A 26,107-nucleotide genomic window follows, 5' to 3' on the forward strand; every position below is an offset into this window, starting at 1 on the left:
TAGGGCATGGCGGAGGAAAGTAGGTGGCACCTGGATCACTCGCCTGCCAAGACGAGGAGCTGATGATACAGTTGAAACTTGAAGGACCTAGGAGTTATTCAGGCAGACAAGGGTGACGGTGAGGGTAGAGGATTCCTGGGGTGTGTGAATAAATTCCAGAGAACAACTTGCTTTTTGTTTGTTTTCACATGAGAATGGAAGACCTATGGTCTGGGGGAGGCAATGTGGAGAACCAGCTCATCTTCCCTGGTGGGACTCAGGGGTGGGAGAATGTGCAGTCTCCAGAGAGAGGCCAGGGAAGCACGTCTGCCAGGGGAGAATACAGGACTCTCTTAAGGAAAAGGTTCTCAGCTCTGGCTGCATGTTAAAGTCTGCTGGGGAGATCAAATCAAGCAAGACAACAAAGTGCAACAAAAACCCACACCAGGGCCAGAGCCCAAAGTAACTGAATAAGATTCTGCAGGGGCAAGGTGCAGCCTTTCCATTTTTATCTTCATTCCCCAGGCGCTTTTACTATGCAGCCAAGGATGAGAATCGCTGAGTTGAGAAGATAGAACAGCACTTTTCAAAGTGTAGGGGATTTTAACATTGCAATGAGTTGAGGGGAGGGGAGTGGTAAGAAAGGGAGTTAGAAGGATAGAGTGACAGGACGTGAGTAGATGGGAGACTGATGAGCCAGAGCTCCCGACAGTCCATTCTGTCCAAGGTGGCTGTGATGCCCATGGTCGCTGTGATGGGCAGAAGATGGCACCTGGAGGGTCACGGAACTCCAGAGAAGAGAGACGTGAAGAGACGCAGACTTTGATGTCAATTTGTTCTGTGCACTGAAGGTTGAGGCCAACATTCTGAAAAATCCTTTCCATGCTTGGCAAGGAAAGACCTGGGAGAACTAGCAGGGCTCGCAGACCCTGGGCAGAGCCAGGCCGGGCCGGGCCTTTTCGCTGGGGAGTCATGTACTCCGGAGACCAGCTTAGCTCCTACTTGTCTTATCGTTTCATATTTAGAGAGAATGAAACAAACATCCTATGTTCTCCTTTGCTGATCTGTTGACAGTTCTCTGGCCAAAATCATTTCTTTTTTACTTTATTCTACTTCCCTATTCTAGATTCCTAAGGTTGACGCTCCTAATCTCACTGGTATCGAGGCCTTTCCACCCAATCACCTGTGTCCTCCTGGGCTAATCTGAAACCGGGGCCATTGTTCCCAAGTGACCCAAGAGGTCGGGTCATGAGATTAGCTGCAGCAGAGTAAGAATGTAATACACGTATGAGCCTTGACAGTAAGTGCAAGATTGTCAACCCCTGAAATTCTTGATTAGTCTGATTCTCTTTAGCAGAAAACAGAAAATATATTGAAATATATGGAGAGAAGCAAAATTTTAGTTTTGCTTTCAGTTCTGGAGCACATATTATAGTAAAACATTAATTAACTAAAAAGCAATCAAACCCCCCTGAATCAATGTTTACTGTTGTGAATTGAGTTTTTCTCTAAGTATAATAAAAAACTGAGTGTCCTCACTAAGCATATAGATGAAGTTTAAGGTTTTCAGCAAAAATAGACCTGATGGGTTCTTTTGCCTCTGGCTTCTTGCTGCATTTGGCTAATGGGAATTTCCAGCAAGTGAGAGGGAAAGAGAGAGAGACTGGGGAGCTTGTTACTCCAGCTCTCTTTCCAGGGGTCCCTTCAGGCTGGTTGTAACTCCCAATAGGCCATCACAGCTCCTGCCAAGGTGGTCCTCTCCACACAGCCCCCTCCTCTGCCCCTTGTGCCCGGAAACGGTAACAGACCCTCGGCGATGGCCACAGCTACCCTATATCCTTGATGGGCCTGCATTCTGCCCACACATGTGTAAATTGTTCCTTTATTAAACCCTCCTCAAATGGCCTGATTAGAGCTTGAGTCTCCTGCTGAGGCCATGACTGTAAAATGGACAAAAACTCATCACCCTCACTGAGCATCTTTAACACTTAACAGGTCTTAATCGAGAACCCAGTAAGTGAGAATCTGCACTGTTCCTTGTAAAAGATACAAGGACACATAGCACATGGTTCCTATCCTCCACCAGTATGATATTTACCTGGAGGGAATAAATCATTAATGTATGAAATATCATGTGAGAATGCATAAACTGAAAGAAAAAATAGCCACGGAGAAGTACATGATTAAAAAATGAATGGAAGAGGATTCAGGAGAGGTAATAGTCAATTTGAGCTAGTAGAGGAGTTGGGTTTGATTTAATCTTAAAAGATGGATTAAATTAAATAATAACAGCTATTATTTATTGGGCTTTTTATTCTTAGGCACTGATTTGTATGTATTATCTCTTTTAATGCTCATAGCAACCCAATTTGACCTAATATCATTCCCACTTTGTAGCTAAGGAAGTCAAAGTCTAGAAAAACTACAAACAGTTGCCCAAGGTCCCCTGGCCGGGAGGTGGTGAAGCCAGGGGTTGAACGGTGACCTGCTGACATCTGGCTACTGTCCTTCACCGTGACACCAGCTGCCTCTCATTAGTTGGTCAAGAAGGGAGGATGTTCTAAGCAGAGAAAGAGAATGAGTAATAACACAGAGACATGAAATCACAAGAACTCAATTCAAGAATGAGTGGGAAAAGGCTTTGCTGGAGGGGACGATCTATGCCTGCAAGTCCTGAGAGATATGGTGGGAGCATATATTGGGCTCACCAGACAGTGTCTTAAATTGTAGTTTGAGGTGTCATTTACAGGTGTTACAGAGCCATGGGGGATTGGCAGCACGTTACTGGTTCAGAGTGATGTGTGGAATAACTGATTTGGTGCCAGGTGCAGGAGGGATTAGAAGAGACGAGGGCACCCAGCAATGTCATTGCTCAATGGCCCAAAGTGGCACAGCAGAGACCTGAACTGGGGGTCAGTGGGAATAGGAGGAAAGAGGCACCTTTGAGATAAGAACTGGCATGATTTGACGACTGATTCACAACTCGAGGCAATGGGGAATGAAGGCTCTAGTACAATGCTGACCTGAACTGCGCGCTGATATGTGCCCATGACTGCTCTCAGTCCTTGCCGGGTGGCACCTCAGTGAGGGCGCACAAGAAGCTGCTGCGGCAGGTAACACGATTACCAGCATCTTGTTTCCTAGGTGAGGACGCTGAGGCACAGAGCAGTCAGGTAACTCACCTCAGATCAAAGAGCTGGTCAATAGCAAAGCCAAAATTCAAATCTAGATGTCAGGCCCCACAGCCCACGCTCCTTACTCTCAGAAATACTGCTTCTCTAAAAATCCCTTCTGCGTCTGTGCTCGAGTGTTTGCAAGATCCTTTGATCGCTGCATCTCCTTTGATCTTCCCAGAGTCAGGGAAGAACTAGGCCTGCGGTACTTCCCACCTGACGGCTGGAGAGTTGGCTCTGGCCAGAAGAGCACACACCTCTGAATTCTGATCTTCTAACCTGAGACTTGATCCCTGACCTTCTAACTCATCCCCAGCATTCTGGCTACTACCTCATTCTCAGGACAAACAAAAACGGGGGGGGGGGGGGGGGGGGGGGGGGGGGGGGGGGGCAAGGAGGAGGAGATTCAGTGACCAAAATAGTGTAATTAGAGTAATAGAGAAGATACTATTTTAGGATTTAGGATGCAGACTCTGATTTTAGGCAACCTTCCAAAAGATGCTTTTCTCATTTTACAAATAGAATCCCAAAGCTGTAGTGAAATGAAGGAGGAATAATTTCTTTCTTTCTTCAACAAGAGAGAAGATTTTGACAGACATCACATAGCTTTATATTCTAGACAGGTCAGAGAGAAGAACCACACCTTTAGAGGAAAAGGATGATTGATTCTAAATTGGGAAAAAGGACTTCAGAAAGAAAGTCTACACTCAGAGAATCCTAATAGGATTTTCAAACCACATTTTTTCTTCACTGGTCCTATGATACCCCTTAAACTTCACATGTAAAGAAACTACAAAGAAAGATATTTTTTAAAGCACAAACTTAGAGGCTGAAAAGCATCATAAAAAAAGTATTGCAAAACAGCTAAACTAGAATCTTTAAGTTCATAAATCTGTTTCCCCTTCTAGGTAATATAAACTCTTGCCTTGGTTACACTCAAACAAAAAATATTCAGCCTTCTTAGATTTCTTAAAATCCAAATACCTAAACCCAGTGTCTCTCTAGGGCCCCATTAAAGAACACAACTCTCTCAGCAGCTCAGTCTAAAGACCACCGTGCCATGGTCAGTTACCAATACCGCACTGCTGAGTTTTATTTTAGGACAAGCCTCCCCTGCAGTGCAGTCCCCAGTCTGAGTCCCCAGTCTCTCTAATCCCTTCTGTGCAAGGCTGTTTCACTGCAGGATTCTAGAGGAATGATGTAATTCACGAGGCGAGCTTGCTTTGGAGCATGTTGGAGGCGACCATTAGAGGGTATGAGCTCTCCTTTCTGTCGCCTCCTGTAGTCATAGTCCATGACTTCCTGCTTCCCAAAGTCCTAGGAATTTATGAATTAAAAGAGCAACCTGGTCAGTTTCCTCAGTTAAGTGCCATCCCTTCTCTAGTAAAAGGACGGACTGTTTCCCCACCCGAGCTCTGGAGGCCCCATACTGCTTGGATTTGCCTGGCACGCAGGGAATGCTGGCTGTGGGACACGGTAGGGTGCTGGCCGCCTCCCAGCTGCGCTGATGCTGCACGATACGATGGAGGGGTCTAAAATAACACGTGCTTCTCTGAATGGCGCTTCCACAGAGCTAGCTCAGGAAACAGCTTGCATCTGTGGCCCTTTATTTTCACTGATAAGAATCTAATCACCTGTGGAAACTGAGGCCACAAAATACAGAGAAGTTTTCCTAACAACTCTTCGAGGTAAATAGGATACACCCTCTGTTTTACAGATAAAATTTAACTTGGAGAAACTAAGCTCCCTGCTTCAAAGACATATACCTGGTTTCATAATAAAACCGAGTTTAGAACAGGTTTCTTTGTGCTGCGTTATCTGCTGGGGTCAAAGCCCATCCCCACACTGGTGCCTGGGTGGGGCCGGGGCTTTTCAGGGGCCTTAGCAGGGTTCCTGAGAGTCTCTCTCGGGATCCTATCATTCCTTGATTCTTGAGGCCTCTGTAAGGGGCAGCCTAGTGTCACTGCAGCTACTGGGTTATTTCTTCTGTCTCGTGTCTTTTCTAAGGACCACAAGTCTGGGACTCGGACTCCTAGAGATATGGGCAGTGGAGGATCCTAAGAGCCAGCAGAGGCTGTGCAATGCGATATACGTTTCCAGATGCTGGCAGGGGCTTGCGTCAAAAGAAATGTGATTATTCTTCCTCCTTTTCCTAGCCCGACCCCTGCACATTAGGGATTAGATCACAGGGATTACAACCATATATAAACAAAATTAAAAAACTCAGCTGCTTTCAGCCCACGAAAAAGAGTACTTTCAGGAACTTGGGGTTATGAAAAGAGTCATTAGCAAAATTTTTAAAAAGCACAAACCATAAAAGAAAAGATTGACCTATTTCCTATATTAATTAGACTTAAGGCAACTATGTAAAAAAGAACCATAATCAAAATTAAATATAAGCTATTGTTCTAGTTTGCAAGCTACTGGAATGCGATAGAGCAGAGCTACAATGGCTTTTTATTACAAGTTCACAGTTCTAAGCCTATAAGAATGTCCAAACTAAGACACCCAGGGAGAGATACCTTAACTCAAGGAAGGCCGATGGCCAGGAACCCTCTGTCAGCTGGGCAGTCACGTGGCTGCGTCTGCTGGCCCCTTGCTCCTGGGCTCCATTACTTTCAGCCTCTTTTCCCATGGGGGCTCCTCACTTTGCTTCTGTAGGGCTGGCCTTCATCTCTTGGCTTCCCTTGGCTCTCTCCAGGTCCTGGCTTGTTTATCATCTCGTGGGGACGTCTGCTGGGCCCCAAGTGTCTCCAAACACCCAAATCTCTGTTCTCCAAGTATCAGCATCTGTGTCAGCTCTGCTCTGAAGTTTCTGTTGGCTTTGTTGTTTCTGTCTTTTCTGGCTCTCTTCAAAATGTTTCCGCTTTTTTTAAAATTTATTCAATTTTTTTTTATTCAACATACAAACATAAACATTCTTACCATATTGTTAGGTCAGGGAACCGGGAAGCGCACCGCAAGGTGAACTGCAGAGGCTGTGCCGCCGCCAACATGACTCCCGGAGAACCGCCCCTTCCGGAGGACGTGCTTCCGGAACCGCCCCTTCTGGACCACCTGCTTCCGGAACCGCCCCTTCCGGACGTCACCTGACCTCCGTCCTTAAGACCTGCGCCCGCGGAAAGCTGCCTGCGGACTCAGCTCCCTCCATCCTGGGTTCGGTGAGCTGTGCCCGGGAGCGCGGAAATAAACCTGTCCACTTTAAATTTCCTAGCCTACCTTCCTTCTTTCTCACCCTTTCGCCTCCTAAACCTTTCACATATGATCATTCCATTCTTGTTATATAATCGACAACTCACAGTACCATCACATAGTTGTATATTCATCATGATCATTTCTTAGAACACAAAATATTCCCCTTTTAAAGGATTTCAGTAAACAGGACAAGACCACCTGGAATGGGCGGGTCACATCTCATTAACCAGAGGCCACACCCACAATCGGCGCGCTACTTCTCTGCGGAGATCGTCTAATCAGTGGTTTCCAACGTGCGGTGTTGGATCAGGATTAGTGGAAATGGCTGCCTGCGCAAGATTGAATTAGGATAAAAACGTGGCTTTTCTGCGGTACATAATACCTTCAAAACGGCGCAGCCACAGACCAGGAGATGTTTGTAAAGCATGTAACTAGTCTAGAATAATTCAGAATATGTAAATAATTCCTATAAATCTATTTAAAAAATACAATCGCTGGGAAAGAAGAAAGTGGGCAAATGATGTGATCAGGCAACTCACAGAATAGGAAGCTCCCCCAAGCTGATAAATCTATAAAAAGATGCCTGACCTCAGCTTTAGTCAGAGAAATGCAGAGTAAAGTGAGACATTACTTCATAGCCATTGGATTCAGAAGTATTGATTATCATGATAACAACAAATGTTGAGAAGAATGTAGGGAAATAGCTTATTTTAATTTCCAAGGAGTGTAAATTGCTGCAGCTAATTTGGACAGTACCCTCAGCAATGCTCAGAAAACTTCAAGTCCTATGTGGCCCTCTGTAGAGCGAGTCCACTTTTCAGAAGCAGGCTCTGGACGCCAAGTGTATGGGTGGTCAGCGAAGCAGTATCGTATAGAAAAAAGTGGGAAAACTCCCCTCAGTAGGGGACTGATTACATCAACAGTGATTTTCTCAAATGATGGAATACTCTGAAGCAGTTATAACAAAAGAGCCAGTATCTACATGTGTAAAACTCAAATATCATTGATTGAAAAAAGGGGCAAAATGATGTATATGCTATGATATCATTTCTGTAAAAATGTAAGCGTGTATTGTTTAGGGATTTAGACATATGCAGTCCAAATATAGAAAAAATAGGGAAATGATTTCAGCCACCCAGCAGTGGTTACCTCTTAGCTGAGGGAGGGGGCAGGATGATAGAGACAGGGCTTTAGCCGTATCTATAATGTTTTATTATTTAAAATGAGAGATGTGATGCAAATATGGGAAAAGTTATAGGAGTCTATTATGTTGTTTTCTTATTCTTTTAAATGTTTTATAACTGAAGAAAAGCTCAGCTACTGCAAAGACAAGCACACGTGTGAAAACGCCATCTGCTAGGTTGTCTAGGGTTGAACTGATAAAAGTGGGCCCGAGGGCTCGGCCAGGAGGTAGGAAGCCTGCAGTGACTCCCCCGGTAAGCCAGGCGCCCACCTGCACAGAATGCGCACCTGCAGACAGGAAGACACTAGGAGCCTCGCTCTGGGGCCTGAGCCGTGGGGCCATTGGACTGATAGAAAGGCCCAGTGGTAGACGCAGAAGATGTCCTGCAGGCCGCTTAGTTCAGTGTTTCCCAAACACTCTCGATAAGAAGACTCGTCTAGAAAACTTGTGAAAAATGCAGGTTCTTAGGCTCCTTTCTTGGAATTTGGAGTCAGTGAATTAGTGAAGAACCAGCGCTCTGAAGGATGCATCTGAGAAAACACCGACTCACTTGCCTCAGTTGATGAAGACTCATTTACTGATCCCTTCCCCAAGTCATCTTCCTCCCCTACCAGCCACCTCATCATTTGTACTACCTAAATTGATTGCAATTTAAATGGGAGGGGGAAGAAAACTCAAATAGATTGTGGAAGTACTCACAAGTTGGCCTGCATTCCTGGGTGGCCTTCCTTTATAATTACCCCTCTTCAGATATGACTTCGAATGACCCAAATTTCCCACCACATTAATAAACTCTTAAGTGACCTGCAACGTGAGAGGAGAGTATGGAGATGCTGCTCCAATTAACCTGTTAGGTCCTCATGCACACTCATTCTCTTTATTAGTCAAGGCTGTCTTCACCACTTTTAGGAGATTCCCCAGGGGGACACAGGGCCAAAACACTCAGAAGGATAGGAAAGGGACTCCTTGAGGGATCTCAGTCACTATTATATTCAGCGCTGGCACAATACTTTTGTATTGGTTTTCAATAAATATTTCTGAATGAATGAGTACAGCCCACCTAGGATAACTGCAGGTCCACAGTGGGGACACATATTTATGGAATCCCTGTTGTGCTGGGTGCTTTGTGCATGTGATCTCAGTCAATCCTCACAATAGCTCTGTGTGGGGACAATAAGGGAAACTGAGGCTCATAGAAGTAAAGGAATTTGTTCAAGATCATATAGTCAGGGATAAGATTGGAATTTGAACTTAGTTCTATCCAACTTCAGAGCTCATGTTTTCTGCAACCTTAGCTATTTCTGAAGGACGGAGACATTGTCTCTAGAATTGCCTGGTTTTGTTCCACTCTCTTCTACCCAGCCAAGAAGGAGCAGTCAGTAGTGGAATCTGACTGCATTCACATATTTAAATGTCCTTTTTATCTTGGGTATAGTTCACGATCTTCTTTCTTTCCTTAGCTGTTTCACATTCTACTTTCTCACTATGATGGAAGGATTTCACAAAATGTTACTTTAAAATTAAAGCCAATATAAAAAAAGATGTCATGTGACTTAATGGAATTCTAATAAGTGATGCTTATAAACCTACAAAAATATTTTGTGGAATAGCTCTCAATACAGAAGCGTTTGAGTTGTGTGATAAAGAACTGAGGTTCTTATCACTGTGGCATTCTTACCTTCTGAAACCGTTAGTCCTCTTTCTAGTCCAGTGGCTACATTTCTAAGCTAGGTCTCCATCTCTAAGCTAGGTCTCCATCTCTAAGCTAGGTCTCCATCTCTAAGCTAGGTCTCCATACATCCTGGTCCTTAGTGTTAGACCTTCTATTTGCCACAATCCAAGTTAAGAGCGGTGCTAACACATGAGCTGTATTGGCTTTACATCCAAAGAGGCTCTGCTGCCAAGACAAAATTTAATTAATCCCCTGTTATTTACCATGTGTACTTTAGAGCAGTCAATAGACACCAAATGGACCTGCCATCCCAGGAATTGGGGAGAGCAACTCAAAGTTCTGAGTTGATCTTCATGATGCAATGTTCAAAGCTAAATGTTAAGACATTTACCTGGCTTTGCTTCACATTGTATTTCTTACTCAACTGTAAATGACTTGATAAAAGAGAATGTTTCAGTACCCCACTCCCATCCCTGCTCCTTATCTCAGTGCCTTTTAAAGAATATTTACTCAACTAATAGGTATTGAATAAATGGATTATTGAAAGAATAAGTGGGAAGAATACAATGGAATACAATGACAATTTTAGATTTGGTCAAAATTTGCTTGCATCCACAGTGCCTTCATTTTTTTTAATTAGTAATATTTTATTAAGCTGGATGATGAGTAGATAGGTTTGTAATATTTTTAACTTTTTTTTATTGTATGGTATAACATATATACAGAGCAAAGAAATAAAAAAGCAATAGTCTTGAAAGCACTCTTAAAAAACTGGTTACAGGATAGTTTCCAGAGTTTGTCATGGGCTACCATACAATCCTCTCATATTTTTCCTTCAAGCTGCTCCAGAATATAGGAGGCTAGAGGGTTTAAATACTCTTTCATCATCACAATCAATTCTTTTTTTCTTCTTTTTTTGTAAACATTAACATATATACAAAAAAGCTATATATTTCAAAGCAGAGCACAATTAGTTGTAGAAAATATTTCAGACTTTGACATGGGTTACAAGTTCACAATTTTAGGTTTTTACTTTTACCTGCTCTAAAATACTGGAGACTGAAAGAGATATCAATTTAATGATTCAGCATTCATGTTCATTTGTTAAGTCCTATCTTCTATGTATAATTCCACCATCACTTTTGATCTTTTCATACCTCTCTTTGGGGTTGTTTGGGCTATGGAAGTTCTAAATTTTTGATATTGGAAGGGTCTGTAACTAGTATGGGGTAGGGAGATGGAACTATCTGATGTTCTGGAGAGGCTGAACTAGGTTTCAGGACTTATCTGGACCAGGGACCCATTTGGAGGTTGTAGGTTTCTGGAAAGTTACTCTAGTGCCTGGAACCCTTGTGGAATCTTATATATTGCCCTAGGTGTTCTTTAGGATTGGCTGGAATGGTCCTGGTTGCGGGTTGGCAGGATATGACAGGTAGCAAGGTCTACCTGAAGCTTGAATAAGCCCAACCTCCAGAGTAGCCTCTCGACTGTATTTGAACTCTCTCTGCCACTTCTTTCCATTACACTTCTTTTCCCCCTTTTGATCAGGATGAGTGGCTTCATTTTGAATAAAAACATTTTGGGGGCTTATCTTTCCTTATTTCTTATGTTATAGAGGGTATCAATAGAAAATGGGATAATTATCTTATCCCTTTTGAATCTCCAACATAAACTCATATTTTTCTAAACAGTATTATAATTGGTTTCTTTAGGAACTGCTAGCATGTCAGAACCAAAGTAGTTCTTCTAATGGAGAAATGGTAAAGTTCTAGCAGGAAAAGATGTTCTATGGGTCTCAATTTTCTTAGCTATGAAGTAAATAGAAAATATATATGGACTCATGGTGTCTATGAATTAATAAAAAGAGTATTTCCTGGCACCCAGGAGAAAGTACTGCCTGTGAGAAGTGACCATGCTCTTCTTGGCAACTATTGGTGTGAGTGGAGGCAGGGACCTCAGAGCATCGGTAGCGAGGTTATGCAAAATTGTTTTACTGAAGAAAAACCACCAAAGTTGATGAGCTGTTTGTGTAAACAAAATAGGAACAAATTATCGAATGCCTACTATGTGCCAAGCACAGTGCTAAAGGTTTCATTTCTTCATTTTAGCATTTCAACTCTGCAAGAAAGGTATCATCCTCCTCAAATCAGTAGTTTCATGTCATCCTTATAATTATATTCACTCACTTTCCCTCTGATATGCTTTATCAAATGAGAAAAAAAGGAGAGGGGTCCTAGCTTGTCTGTTGAAATATTCCAGATACTCAGGCACTCAGTGGCAGCTCAGTACCCACATGAATGGCATCCTGGTGGACGAATGACCGAACCTGAGTTATAGCCTGTAATGTACCCCTGGGCAGAATATTCTACCATGGCAGAAAGCATTAGGTAGCACATGCATCCTTAATTTTATTTTTAAAGTTTTCTATTTAATTTAAGGTACATTTGACAAAACAAATGTAACCAGCATATGAAGCCATAATTTCTTAGAAGTTAATACACTTAGGATGAGATTAAACAAACAAACATAAATATGGGTGGTTTACTTAAAGACAATGTAAAGAGGGCATATTAAGGGATCAGCAGTACAGGTGATGCAGATATGACAAAATCATGAAGATGACATGTGAATGGCTGGCTTTTGGGAAACAGGGTCCCTAAGTCATGGTCTGTATTCACTGGAGCAGCAGCCACACCCCTCCTGGGATCCTAGGAATCTTCTAGTGACGTCAGCACTCCAGATTAGATTGTTCAAGCATGAAGGAAAGCTGAATCAGTGTCAGATAATCAGTTCATCCCCTTAACTATTGGCAGGAATAACCATGCCAGTAGAATTAGTGGGCTCCTGCTTTGTAGCCTTTCCATGGACAAAAGTCAAAGTCTCTTAAAAACCAGCTCTGTGCACCAGAGGCAGAAAACAATCCTTTTTTCATGGACGTTGCTGTGGTTTTCTGGCCTCTTATTTTATTGAAATGGTTTCCTTTACTTTTCAGAGTTGAAAAGTTGTTCAGGGTCTATTTATCATTTCCTACGTATGTGCCAGGCAGAGTGCTGACCAGGGATATTGAGAGAAATGGCATAGACTTGCCCCTGAAGTGTTATCGTAAACATATTTAAGGAGAACTGGAGATGTCGGTCAGGGAGAGGGACCCAGTTTAAGATGCTGATTCGGACAGTCCACTAGATAACCTAGACCTTTAAAACCATCTGTCTCTGTCACACTATGATGAAGAAGGAATTGGATTGGTGAAAATTTAACACTGAATCATAGTTGCATGTGAATTGATGGACCTTTGAAAGCTCTGGTAGTCAGGTTTGCACTTAAGCCACTACAAAATGACAGTGGTTACCCTTACTATTTCTTAATCTCTTCAAAGATGGAGTTTCCACATTTTCCCACAATAATTGCACCCACAACATTTTCTAAGGTCTGTCCTAAATCTCTTGGATTGAAAGTTAAGCCCAGCCCTTCTTGGAGAACAGCTGTCAGCTGTTACTTTAAATATCATGAATGATTGGAAAGAGCTTCTTCTGAATTTGTTCCCCCTTCTCACCCCTAAATCTATATTCCATTCTATCATCTCTTTTTTTTCCCTTCCCATACTTTTTACTACCCTGAAATAGCTGGACCAATATCTTCAGCATTTCCACATTTCTTTTGACTCATTGTCTCTTCTTTCAAATTTCAAATTTCCCAGGTCTCACAATCTCTCTTCTTGCATTCTTTCATCTCTTTCTTCAATATTCTTTCTCTTACAAATCCCAAATTTTCATTTTGTTTAAAGTTCAAGTCATTTCACCTTTTAGTTGGATTAGATTTCCTTCTCAGGGTATTAGTATTGCCTCTTTTCATTTTAAACTTCTGAGTATATTTGGTCATGTTCATTTCTCCCTCCAGAGATATCTTCGGGCCGAGGCTGAAGGGAGAAGAATCATTGCTCAATGGAAGTCTGGAGAGGTGGCCTGAGAAGGAAGTAAAAGTGCTGTCATTTGGGCACGCACTCTCTCTGGAGCATCACATTAGCACTCGGGGCACACTTGGACTCACTTCTTCAGGAGGTTGCAGTTTGTTTCTCTTCTCTGGACTGGAACCACGGACTACTGTTACCTCTTGGCCATTTTGTAGGTGCGTACCCTGGCTAGGCAAGGGAGCCCACTGGCTCACATTAGGCTTTCTTCGTCCCAAGTGCTGGAGTCCCACCATTCTGCGTGTGAGAACCAGAGGGAGAAAACTACACCTCCACTGCTGGAGTGCCTTGGGGAGATCTTCAGGGATGCATTAATGCTATCGGAGCAGGTGGGGAGCAGATGGAGAAAAATATGCCCAAGGGCTCAGAGGCTGTTACTGATGCTGGAGGCGGGTAGTCAGGCAACAGGAAGTAAATACAGCTAAACAGTGGGAAAAAGATCTTTATCTCTGATCCCTTGAGTAACAGTGGGGAAAAGCTCCAGTCAGGAGCTGAGGGACGACTGATGGGTCCCAGGGTTTCTGCATGGGGGCCCCTTAAGAGGTGGCTTGTAGAACCTTCTACCATGTAGCGATAAATGCTATGACCTGAAAATAGCCCAACAATGAGTTTTCTGGGACCTGAGAACTGCTGCGTAAGGCAGAGCTGGTGAGAGTGAAGACAGCTGGACATTACTGATGCTTGAACAGCTCTTTACAAAGGACTTTCATGGTCTGAAGGGAACATCCTAACAACTCCAAGAGGGCAGAGATCACTGATGTTCCTGATGGCCAGGTGAAGACCCTGAGGCTTAAGCGAATTGGGCGAGCCCCATACTTAGTTTCTATGTAATCCCATACTTCCCAAGACACAGTAGCTTGAGGGTAGAATTAAATCCCAATAAAGATTTCTAAGCAGTCATTCTTGAATCTTTACTTACTCACTTCTGAGATTTTCAATTCTCCTAAAATTCCTTCATCATAATAATAGTAATCATAATTAAATATTATATGTATACTATTAATCATAATAAAAATAACAACTACCGTTGTTTAAGCACTTATCATGTGTTATTTAAACCTCACAGCAGTCCTAACACCCATCAGTGAGGAAGTGTCATTATCCCTATTTGACATGAAAAAATGAGGTCCAGAGAGGTTTAGTAATTTGCCCAAGATAATGGAGCTAATAAGTGGTTGATCTAAGATTATAACCGAAGTATACATAATGGCAAAGTCTGAGTTGTTTATCCTTTGACATTTGCATCAGGACAAATCCTGGAACCAATTCAGGGACTCCCACTGGGCTCCCAAGCACCTCCCTTCCAGCCGCACCAGCACACCCTCCTTCCCTGCGGGGTCCCTGAGCCGCTTGGACTCTTGGCTGTCGTGGATCTCTGTCCACCGGTGGCTCTGGCAGCTTCGTCCCCTGTTCCTTGTTAGAACGTGCCCCAGCAGTTACGCCCCCCAAGGTGGGGAGGGTGGCAGAGGCAGTGCAAACCCCTTCCCCAGTTGTATGGCAGGTGCTCCAGCTTCTTACAGAGCTTTGAGCCACAAACCCCCATTACCCTTCCATGAACCCTCTTCCTAGGGACTTGACCATGACCCCAGAGCAGCAGGGCGGAAGGGCTCTGACTGGCACGCCCTTTGCTCTACTCAGACTTGCTCTTCCCTCTGACCAGCTCATTCCCATCCTTGCACAGGTTAAATGTTGTGTGCTGGTTTTAACCTTGCATTGCATTTGTATTGCTACTGAAATGGTTAAGGTTCTCTGATATTGTTATGGAATGAATGTATTTTGTATATGGGAAATACATGTCTTTTTTAGGGTTCAGAGGGTGGAATGTGCTGGTTTGAAAGGATGTCTGTCCCCTTGAAAAGCCATGTTTTAATCTAAATCCCATTTCATAAAGGCAGAATAAACCCTATTCAATACTGTATGTTTGAAACTGTAATTAGATCATCTCCCTGGAGATACGATTTAGTCAACAGTGGTTGTTAAGCTGGATTAGGTGACAACGTCTCCACCCATTTGTGTGGATCTTGATACATTTCTGGAGTCCTATAAAAGAGGAAACACTTTGGAGAAAGAAGGACATTCAGAGAGAGCAGAGAGGAACGACACAGCCATGAGAAGCAGAGAGCCCACAAGCCAGTGACCTTTGGAGATGAAGAAGGAAAATGCCTCCTGGGGAGCTTCATGAAACAGGAAGCCAGGACAGAAAGTAGCAGATGATGCCTTGCTCGCCATGTGCCCTTCCAGCCAAGAGAGAAACTGTGACTGTGTTCACCATGTGCCTTTCCAGATGAGAGAGAAACCCTGAATATCATCGGCCTTCTTGAACCAAGGTGTTCTAGTTTGCTAGCTGCCGGAATGCAATACACCAGAAACGGAATGGCTTTTAAAAGGGGTAATTTAATGAGTTACTAGTTTATAGTTCTAAGGCCGAGAAAATGTCCCAATCAAAACAAGTCTATAGAAATGTCCAATTTAAGGCATCCGGGGAAAGATACCTTGGTTCAAGAAGGCCAGCAACGTTCAACGTTTTTCTCTCAGCTGGAAGGACACATGGCGAACAGGCTCAGGGTTCCTCTCTCATCTGGAAGGGCATGTGGCAACAATGGCATCATCTCTAGCTTCTCCTGGCTTCCTGTTTCATGAAGCTCCCCAGGAGGCATTTCCCTTCTTCATCTCCAGGGTCACTGGCTGGTGGACTTCAGCTTCTCGTGGCTATGTCGTTCTGCTCTGCTCTCTCTGAATCTCTTTCTCCAAAATGTTTCCTCTTTTATAGGACTCCAGTAAACCAATCAAGACCCACTCAAATGGGTGGAGACATGTCATCCCCTAATCCAGTTTAACAACCATTCTTGACTAAATCACATCAACCAGGGAGATGATCTCATTACAGTTCCAAATATACAGTATTGAATAGGGATTACTCTACCTTTATAAAATGGGGTTTATATCAAAACATGGCTTTTCTTAGGGGGCATACTTCCTTTCAAACCAGCACACAAGGTATCTTTTCCTGGATGCCTTTGAGTGGACATTTCTATAGACTTGTTTTAATTGGACATTTTCTCGGCCTTAGAACTGTAAACTAGCAACTTATTAAATTCCCCATTTTAAAAGCCATTCTGATTCTGGCATATTGCATTCCGGCAGCTAGCAAACTAGAACACTTGCTCTTCCCTCTGACCAGCTCATTCCCATCCTCGCACAGATTATATAGTACCTCAGATCTCTCCCACCCAGTAGCCTATTTTTTTGTCTCTCAAGTAAATAGGGCCATTGTGGGCCAGTCAGCCATGCCCAAGTGGATCAGACCTCGAAGAATCAATAGGCATTTAGACCCTTAAATGGAACCTCCACCACCTCCATTTTCACGATCACTGCTTGTTATATATGTATTTGACCCTCTTCCATTAAATTGTACTTGTGAGTTTTTGAGGCAACTCGTCTTTGCATCGACACACCACAGAATGCTTGATATGTACTTTATTATATGACTAAATGAATGTAAAACAAGGTAATTGGTTTACTGATTTTAGATTTAATTCCTACCAAAATCTTTAAATAAACCAGGAACTTTTCCCTGCTCTTCTCTTTCCCCTGCACATCCTTCTCTAGACTTTTTCATGGCTTCTTCCCTCATTTTATTCAAATCAGATGAAACTTCCTCAGACACGTCTTCCCTGATAGCTCCATCTAAGATGGTACTCCTTGAAGCTCTTCAGCCCCTTACTCTGATTTATTTTTTCTTAATAGAACTTTTATATGTTTATTTCCCATCTTTCCCACTAAGTTGCATGAAAGCTGAGATGTTTGGTTTGTTCACTGCCATATTTCCAAGGCCTTTGATACTGACTGTCAAAATTGCAGGAGCTCAGGGTGGGCCATGGTGGCTCAGTGGCAGAGTTCTCGCTTCCCATGCCAGAGACCCTGGTTTGATTCCCAGTGCCTGCCCATGCAAAAAAAAAAAAAAGAGATTGTAGGAGCTCAATAAATATTTACTGAGTGGATGAGTTAAGTTGGGAAAGGATCCCTAAAAGGAGTGTGTCCACTTGCAGAAACTTTCTTAGTCTCTTTTAAGTGTTACTCTAGTGAAGACATTTACGTCAGCAGCCTGGTAACATCTAAAGAGTTGATTCCTCAATAAGCTAATTTTTTATTGATATATTTTGGTTGTTCCTTGAAAATGGGTATCTATAAAACATTTAGATCTATAAAACTTTTAGTTCAGCTACATTATATCCTGATATTTACAGCTGGGTGGTCTCCTGGTGAATGATAACATGTAAGACTGACTTCATCTTCCTCTTTGAGGAATAGGTGGACTTTCATAGAAAGTGGAATCCTACTCCTACACTAAAAAAAACATTCTGCTGATATTAAGATATTTAACAAATTTTGGAGTTTAGCTCCTGGCCTTATGAAATAATGGTGATTAAATTTACCCTCTCACCCCAAAAAAGTAAAAAACAAGACAGAATTATTAACAATGGTTCTCAAGATACTGGATATTAAAAAATGAAAAATAGTGATGGTAAATAAAAAGAATGAGCCCTACCATTGCCCCAGCTTCCTGTCTTGGGAGGGTTTTTAGGCTGCGGTGAACCCATGACAGCTCAGTCATGCCCTTGAGTTTAGAAGATGGAGCTGTGAGGCCAGGGAGACCAAATAGTCCAGTTTGCAAAACAGAATACCAGACAGCAGAGCGCTGCATGGAAAGAGAACTCTAGAGATCTGCAGCGAGTTCCCTCGAGTATTCAGCTGAGCACTAATCAGCTCATGCACATGAGAGAACCAGCTGAGGTTGAGGGAAGAACCACCCAAAACCACCATCAGGAACAATCCCTAGGGCTCAATAGTGCAGGGAGTACTGCCTGTTCCAGCCAGCCAAGGTAGAAACGTCAGTATTGCCTCAGTGGGGCAAAATTAGCACCACTAAATGCTGCATTTGTCCTGTGTAATAAAGCTTGAGAGCAAGACCTCAAGTTTCCAAGTAACATAACAACCGTCAGGACAAAGCTCAACAATAAGGAAAAGGTCTGGCATCCAAAAAATATTCCCCGATAAAGATACCGAGAAATGCAACTCAGAATGAGATAAACACACACACACATGCACACAAACACACATACACCAATCAATAGAAACTGATCCAAAGATGATACGAATATTAGAATTAGCGGACAAGGACATTAAAAGAGCAATAACTATATGCTGCATATTCAAAAAGCTAAAGGAAATATTAAACATGTTAGGTAGAAACATAAAAGCTATAAAAAAGACCCAAATCAAACTTCTAGAGATGAAAACAACGAGATGAAAAACATACTACATTGGATTAATTGCAGATTAGATATTGCAGAAGAAAAGACTAGTGAACTTGAAGAAATAGCAATAGAAACTGTCCAAAATGAACCAAGAGAAAAAAAAGAAAAATGGAAAAATCCACATTAAAATTAGGAGTTTCAGAAGTCCTCTCTCTATAATTGATGGAAAAAAATAGCAGAAAACTTGAACAACACTACCAACTTGGCCCAATCGATATTTTTAGAACACTCCACTTAATAACAGCAGAATACATATTTTCTTTCAAGTGTATGTTATTATTTACCATAATAGACCATTTTCTGGGTCATATAATGAATCTTATTATGCTTAAAATAATTTAAGTCATGCAAATTATGTTCTTTGACCATAAGTTATTTAAATTAGAAACCAATAGACATATATATGTAAAATCTCCAAACATTTGGAAAATAAAGAATCATATTTCTGTGAAACTCATGGGCCAAAGAAGAAATTAGAGAACTTAGGAAATTTTTTAAAACTTTTTTTATTGTATAATATAACATACATATAAAGCAAAGAAAGAAAAAAGCAATAGTTTTCAAAGCCCTCTTCAACAAATAGTTACAGGACAGATCCCAGAGTTTGTCATGGGCTACCATATCATACTCTCTGATCTTTCCTTCTAACTGCTCCAGAACATAAGAGGTTAGAAGGAATAAATATTTTGTTTAACATTACAATTGACTTTTTTGTGTGAAAAATGACATATATACAAAAAACACCAATAAATTTCAAAGCACATAGCAACAATTAGTTGTAGAATGGATTTCAGAGTATGGTATGGGTTACAATTCCACAATTTTAGGTTTTTACTTCTAGCTGCTGTAAGATACTGGAGACTAACAGAGATATCAATTTAATAATTCAGCAATCATATTCATTTGTTAAACCCTACCTTCTCTGTATAACTCCACCATCACCTTTGATCTTTCTATCTCACTCTTCAGGGGTGTTTGGGCTATGGCCATTCTAACTTTTTCATGTTGGAAGAGGCTGTCAATAATATAGGGTAGGGAGATGGAACTAGTTGATGTTCTGGAGAGGCTGGGCCCTCTAGGTTTCAGTACTTATCTCATCCAGGGGCCCATCTGGAATTTGTAGGTTTCTGGAAAGTTACTCTAGTGCCTGGAACTTTGTGGAATCTTATATATTGCCCTACGTGTTCATTACGATTGGCTGGAATGGTCCTGGTTGGAGTTTGGCAGGTTATGATAGGTAGCAATGTCTAACTGAAGCTTGTGTAAGAATGACCTCCAGAGTAACCTCTCGACTCTATTTGATCTCCAGCCATTGACACTTTATTAATTACACTTCCTTCTCCCCTTTTGGTCAGGATGGAATTGTTGATCCCACGGTGCCAGGGCCAGACTCATTTCTGGGAGTCACCTTCCACGTTGCCAGGGAGACTTTCACCCCTGGATGTCATGTCCCATGTAGGAGGGAGAACAATGATTTCACTTGCAGAGTTGGGCTTAGAGAGAGTGAGGCCCCATCTGAGCAACAAAAGAGGTCCTCAGAACTAACTCTTAGGCATACCTATAGGTAGGCAAAGCTTCTCTGCTACTACATAAGCTTCGCAAGAGTAAACCTCAAGATCAAGGGCTTGGCCTATTGATTTGGGTGTCCCTAATATTTGACACAGTATCAGGAGATTCCCTGATGGTAAAGTTTAATACTTCCATATTTTCCCCTCATCCCTCAAGGGACTTTGCCAATACTTTTTGATCACCTGCTTAATGTATTCTAGGATATATCCAGGGATTACATTAATCTATACAGGCTCAAAGGCACTCATTCTTATTCTGGACTCCTTGTGTTTCTGTTGTTCAAATGAGCTACAGGAAGTCTTTTGATCTAAAGAAAATTAAAACAAAACCTGCAAAAAGAGGGAAATTTTAACACAAAACAAATATGTTAGAGCAGAAGAAAGACCTCAAATCACTGACCTTGGCTTTCTACCCAAAGAAATTTGTAAAAGAAGAGCAAAGGAAGCCCAAATAGGCAGACAAGAGAAAACAATAATGATCAGAGTACAATTCAATGACAGAAAATGGAAAAGCATTAGGGAAAATCAACAAGATCAAAGGCTGATTGTTGGGTGCACAGGTCGTTCAGTGGTAGAATGCCTGCCTTCCATGTGGGAGATTCAGGTTTGATTCCCAGACTATGCACCAAATAAAAAAAAATCTTTGTTGGTACTGGTAGGTGTGATGTCATGAACATGGCAACATAAGACATCTCCTGGAAAAGTCTCCCCTCAGAAATAAGGAATAAAATGACAAACCCCTCCTCCTTGAAACTCTGGAGGATGCTAGAAATTGGAGAAGGACTTCACAAATGCCGAATTAAAGAAAAAGAAAAAGAAACAGAAAAGGTAGAAAACCTACAACCTGGACCCACCAGGCTGGCCCCTCCATCTCACTGGTCCTATGAAGTGTAAAAGTCACGCAGAAGCTGCATGGCCTGGGGACCCCATGCCACAGATACTGACCACAGAGCCTCTCACAGCAGCACGTTAGAGCCCCATGCGTGTCCAGGCACAGGACCCAAATCTGCAGTGATGCAGGTCAGAACACAAGTGGCTGACTAGTGCATAGACACAAAAGGGCCCCCAGGAGATCAAAGACCATGGCAACAGGTACACACACAGCTCAGTGTCTGTTGAAGTACCTAAGCAAAAACCCTAGACCTTTTTGGACTGATTCTGCCTGGCTCTCCAGGGAAGGCACTGGAGGCAGAAAAGCCTCTGGTAAGAAGCAGGGGAAACTGAGCTGCTGTAAGCTTGGACAATTACCAGAACTGGAAAGTGTGATAAAAAGGGGGCACTGAGTGAGGGAAAGAAGTAAAAAATTCATAGGAACTGGGGAGAAAATTAGGCACAAAAGCAAACAACAGATTAGGATTACCAGGGAAGAAACAGAGGAAAGGAAGGTTTCTCCAGGAGGTGAAATGATTGTACATAAAAGGGTAATCTTAATATTTGTGCCACATATCCAAGGCAAGAGTAGGTGCAGAAGACGTGAGACAATCTGAACAGTTAAACACAGGCTGCCCTAAAAGTCCAGTGTCAGTTGTATCAAACATCAAAGAGGAGCCTTCCACATAACCAGTGTTCTGGTTTGCAAGCTGCTGGAATGCGATATGCCTGAAACATAACAGCTTTTAAATAGGGAACTTATTAAGTTGTAAGTCTGCAGTTCTAAGACTGTGAAAATGTCCAAATTAAGGCATCAAGGGAAAGATACCTAACGTCAAAGTAAGGGTCGATGAAGTTCAAGGTTTTTCTGTCAGCTGGGAGGGCATGTGGTGACTTCTGCCCACTTTCTCTTCTCATTTTATCAGGCTTCCCCAGGAGCACTTTCCTTCCACTCCAAAGGTCTCTGGCTGTGTGGGCTCTGTAGGTTTGGTGGCTATCTTGGCTCAAAAGCTTTTTCCAAAATGGTTCCATTTTACAGGGCTCTAGTTAGCAACCCTACCTTGAATGGTGGCGATCCATGGAAATCACCTAATCAAAAGTTACCACCCACAATTGGGTGGGTCACATCTCCATGGAAACAATCAAAATGCTCCCACCCAGCAATATTGAATGAAGATTAAAGGACACGGCTTTTCTGGGGTACATAATAGCTTCAAACTGCCACAACCAGTATAAAATAAAATGCTAGGTAAGAGGGAGAAGCTGATTTTCCTGGTTGACACATTGAAACAATCAGATGCCTAGACATTGGCAAAAAATTACATGCCATATTAAGAAACAGGTTCAGTCAAGGGAATGAATTAAAATTTCAGAGGTGACACAAACTTTGAAACAACTAATCAAACAAATCTCCTAAATCAATTCAAAGAGATGATGGAAAATATGGGATAGAAACGAACTAATGGTGGATTTACAGCTAAAGGATATTGAGAAGACAGTGAGTGAGCAAAAAGAATTAGAAAGTTAAAAAAAGAAACATAGCAAATTATGACAATGAAAAGCACAATAATTACAATAATGAAAATTAAAAATATACTAGAGATATGTAATAGCAGATATGACACAGCATAAGGAAGAATCAGCAAACTATAAGACAGACAACTGAAATCACACAGTCAAAAGAACAGAGAAAGGAATAGAAAAAAAACAGCAGCATCTCAGAGACCTGAGTGACAGCATGAAACTTATCAATGTGCTCATCGTGGGGATCCCAGAGGGAAAAGAGAAGTGAAAAGGGACAGAAAGATTATTTGAGGAAATAGTGACCCCCAATTTCCCAACTTTTAAGAAAGACATAAATATACATGTCTAAGAGATGTAATGTACTTCAAATAGAATAAACCCTAATAGACCCACTCTGAGACATATACCAAGCATCTTGGTAAATGCCACAGATAATCAGAGAATTCTGAAAGCAGCAAAAGTGATTCATCACATATAAGGGATCCTCAATAAGACTAATGCTGACTTCTCATCAGAAACCATGGAGGTGAGAAGTAAGTGGTATGATATATTTAAGGTTCTGAAAGAGAAAAACTGCCATCCAAAAATTCTTTGGCAAAATTGTCCTTTAAAAATGAGGGAGAATTAAAAACATTCACAGTTAAACAGAAATTGAGAGAGCTCATCACCTAAAGAACTGCCCTGCAAGAATTGCTAATGGAAATCCTTCAGATTGAAAGGAAAAGACAGAGAAAGTGGCTTGGAGCAGTGTGAAGAAGTGGAGATCTTCAGTAGGGTAACTAAAATGGTAAATGCAAGACTCAATAGTTTGTACCCTCAATATATAACTCTAATCTTTAATCCCTATAAGAGTTAGAATATAATTGAATAAGAAATAGCCATATTTCTTGATAATAGGACACACCTATGAAGTTAAGGTGGTGTGTTTTCAAATTAGTAAGTTATAGATGTAGGTTGTATAAAATACACCCAAGAGTAAGCACAAAGAAAGTATTTAAAAATATAATGAAAGGGAATTGAGAGAGGGATCAATCAGATAAACCACACAAAATCATCTATACAGAAAAGGAGGCTGCAATAAAAGAAAATAGAAACAAAAAGAGATATAAGGGAGGGAGAGCCAAGATGGCAGCTTAGCAAAGTGTGGGATTTAGTTCAGAGCAACTAGTAAATAACAGGAACAGGACAGAACAACTGCTGGGGCCACGTCAGTGACTGAACACACAGTGTACCCCAGTCTGGACCAGCTGGACTAGCTGTGAGCCCCCCCAGAACCATGAGTTCCCCAAGCCACAATGACCTTCCCCTACAGGCTGCTTCCCAGAGGGGAAAGGGACTTTACTAGCTGCAGGGGCTGAGCAACGAAGCTCCAATTGTGGAATTAATTCACAAATTCTAACTACTAAAAATAGGCCCCCAGCTCAGCTGAACCTCAAGTAAAAGCAAAGGTCGCTGTTTTTTGCCCTGGCTCAGAGGGGGCAGGGCTGACAGCAAAAGAAAAAAGAAAAAAAAACACAAAAAACCAGAGGTTATTTTGGAACTGAAAAGGTCTGGGCCCTGTAGGAAAGGAGGGGGCACATAGGACCTGGAGATACACAGAGCAACGTACCAACTTAAGCTCTTCATTGGCAAACCTGAGGAACGGGGTCCTGCTCTGAAAAGGATTTTTTCCTTTTCTCTTTTGTGGCTGTACTTCTATGGATTGATTACTCTTTGAATACAGCTGCGAGGCTTCTCAGGCTCCACTGCCCCAGGCATAGGCAGAATTGAGCTTGTCTGAGGGCGTGTCTGGAAACTGTGCCTTCCCCAAGAGAAGGGTGGGACCCAGCTCAGGTGGAATTCCTCCCTCAAGGAATTCAGACCCAAGGGCTTGGAAATTTGAAGTGATTAAAGCCAGCCTACAACCTCTCCTCTGTCTCCACCATGCCCTAGCAGGGAGAGTCTGCTGAAGTTAAAGGTATGGCATCATCTTATGCTGGGGGGACCTGAAGACAGAAAGCTGCCACATACTGGGCAGGATAGGAAAAATAGAGTTTCCAGAGACTTCACAGGAAAGTCTTTCAATCTGCTGGGTCTCACCCTCAGGGAAAACTGATGCAGGTGATTCTTTCCTCCTGAGAGGAGACCAGTTTGGTCTGGGAAAATCTGACTGGGGTCTGTAATACCTAAGTAGACCCTCCTAAGGGGTGGGGGAAAGGCATGATACAGGCAGGGCAAGAGACAAAAAGACAAGAACTGAAGAATTCTGATCTGTTATACAAAGCCTAAGTTAGAGGTCTAGAATAAGCTGAACACCAAAAGTCATCCAGACAGACACCAAAGTCATCCAGCAAGAAAACCCTAGGGGGAAGAAAAGTGAAAACAACCTCCAGAATAAATTAATTAAGGTAATTAAATGCCTAGATGCAATAAAAAAATAATGAATCATATTGGGAAAATTGAAGAAATGACCCAGTCAAAGGAACAAACCAACAATTTGAATGAGATACAGGAGTTGAAACAATTAATTCAGAATGTACGAACAGACATGGAAAACCTCATCAAAAATCAAATCAATGAATTGAGGGAGGATATAAAGAAGGCAAGGAAAGAACAAAAATAAGAAATCAAAAGTCTGAAAACACAAATCACAGAACTTATGGGAATGAAAGGCACAACAGAAGAGATGAAAAAAAAAACAACAATGGAAACCTACAATGTCAGATTTCAAGAGGCAGAAGATAGGATTAGTGGACTGGAGGACGGGACATCTGAAATCTGACAAGCAAAAGGAAATATAGGGAAAAGAATGGAAAAATATGAACAGGGACTCAGGGAATTGAATGACAACATGAAGCACATGAATATACATATGTGGGTGTCTCACAAGGAGAAGAGAGGGGGAAAGGATGAGAAAAACTAATGGAGGAAAATATCACTGAAAATGTCCCAACTCTTATGAAAGACTTAAAATTACAGACCCAAGAAGTGCAGCATACCCCAAATAGAATAGATCCAAATAGACGTACTCCAAAACATTTACTAATCAGAATGTCAGATGTCAAAGAAAAAGAGAGAATCTTGAAAGCAGCAAGAGAAAAGTAATCCATCACATACAAAGGAGGCCCAATAAAACTATGCATAGATTTCTCAGCAGAAATCATGGAGGCAAGAAGACAGTGGGATGATATATTTAAGATACTAGAAGAGACAAACTGCCAACCAAGAATTCTATATCCAGCAAAACTGTCCTTCAAAAATGAGGGGGAAATTAAAACATTTGCAGACAAAAATTCACTGAGAGAATTTGTGACCAAGAGACCTGCTCTGCAAGAAATGCTAAAGGGAGCACTAGAGACAGATAAAAAAAAAAAGACAGGAGAGACAGGTGTGGAGAAGAGTACAGAAATGAAGACTATCAGTAAGGTTAAAAGAAGAAAAATTAGATATGACATATAAAATCCAAAAGTCAAAATGGTAGAAGAAAGTACTGCCAGTACAGTAATAACACTAAATGTTAATGGATTAAACTCCCCAGTCAAAAGACATAGACTGGCAGAATGGATTAAAAAACAGGGCTCATCTACATGCTGTCTACAGGAAGCACATCTTAGACCCAAGGATAAACATAGGTTGAAAGTGAAAGGTTGGGAAAAGATATTCCATGCAAGTAACAATC

General features: G+C 41.9%; 1 protein-coding gene across 14 annotated transcripts in view; it reads left to right on the plus strand.

Moving 5' to 3' along the window:
- LOC143665722 (uncharacterized) overlaps window positions 1–26,107 on the plus strand; it is a 121,324-nt gene that overhangs the window by 81,332 nt on the left and 13,885 nt on the right. For 8 of the 14 annotated variants that reach the window (XR_013167199.1, XM_077139491.1, XM_077139493.1 and 5 more), the window contains 2 exons: window positions 6,089–6,313; window positions 13,100–14,597. Coding sequence is in view for 7 of the 14 variants with exons in the window: in XM_077139491.1 (XP_076995606.1) it covers window positions 6,089–6,313; window positions 13,100–13,168 (294 nt within the window). In the remaining 7 variants the exon portion in view is untranslated. Of the gene's footprint in view, window positions 1–6,088; window positions 6,314–13,099; window positions 14,598–26,107 lie in introns of those variants that run through there. The other 6 variants (XR_013167195.1, XR_013167201.1, XR_013167196.1 and 3 more) reach the window with 6 other exon arrangements.

The sequence above is a fragment of the Tamandua tetradactyla genome, chromosome 21 (genome assembly GCF_023851605.1).
Source record: "Tamandua tetradactyla isolate mTamTet1 chromosome 21, mTamTet1.pri, whole genome shotgun sequence".
In the NCBI taxonomy this organism is placed as follows: domain Eukaryota; kingdom Metazoa; phylum Chordata; class Mammalia; order Pilosa; family Myrmecophagidae; genus Tamandua; species Tamandua tetradactyla.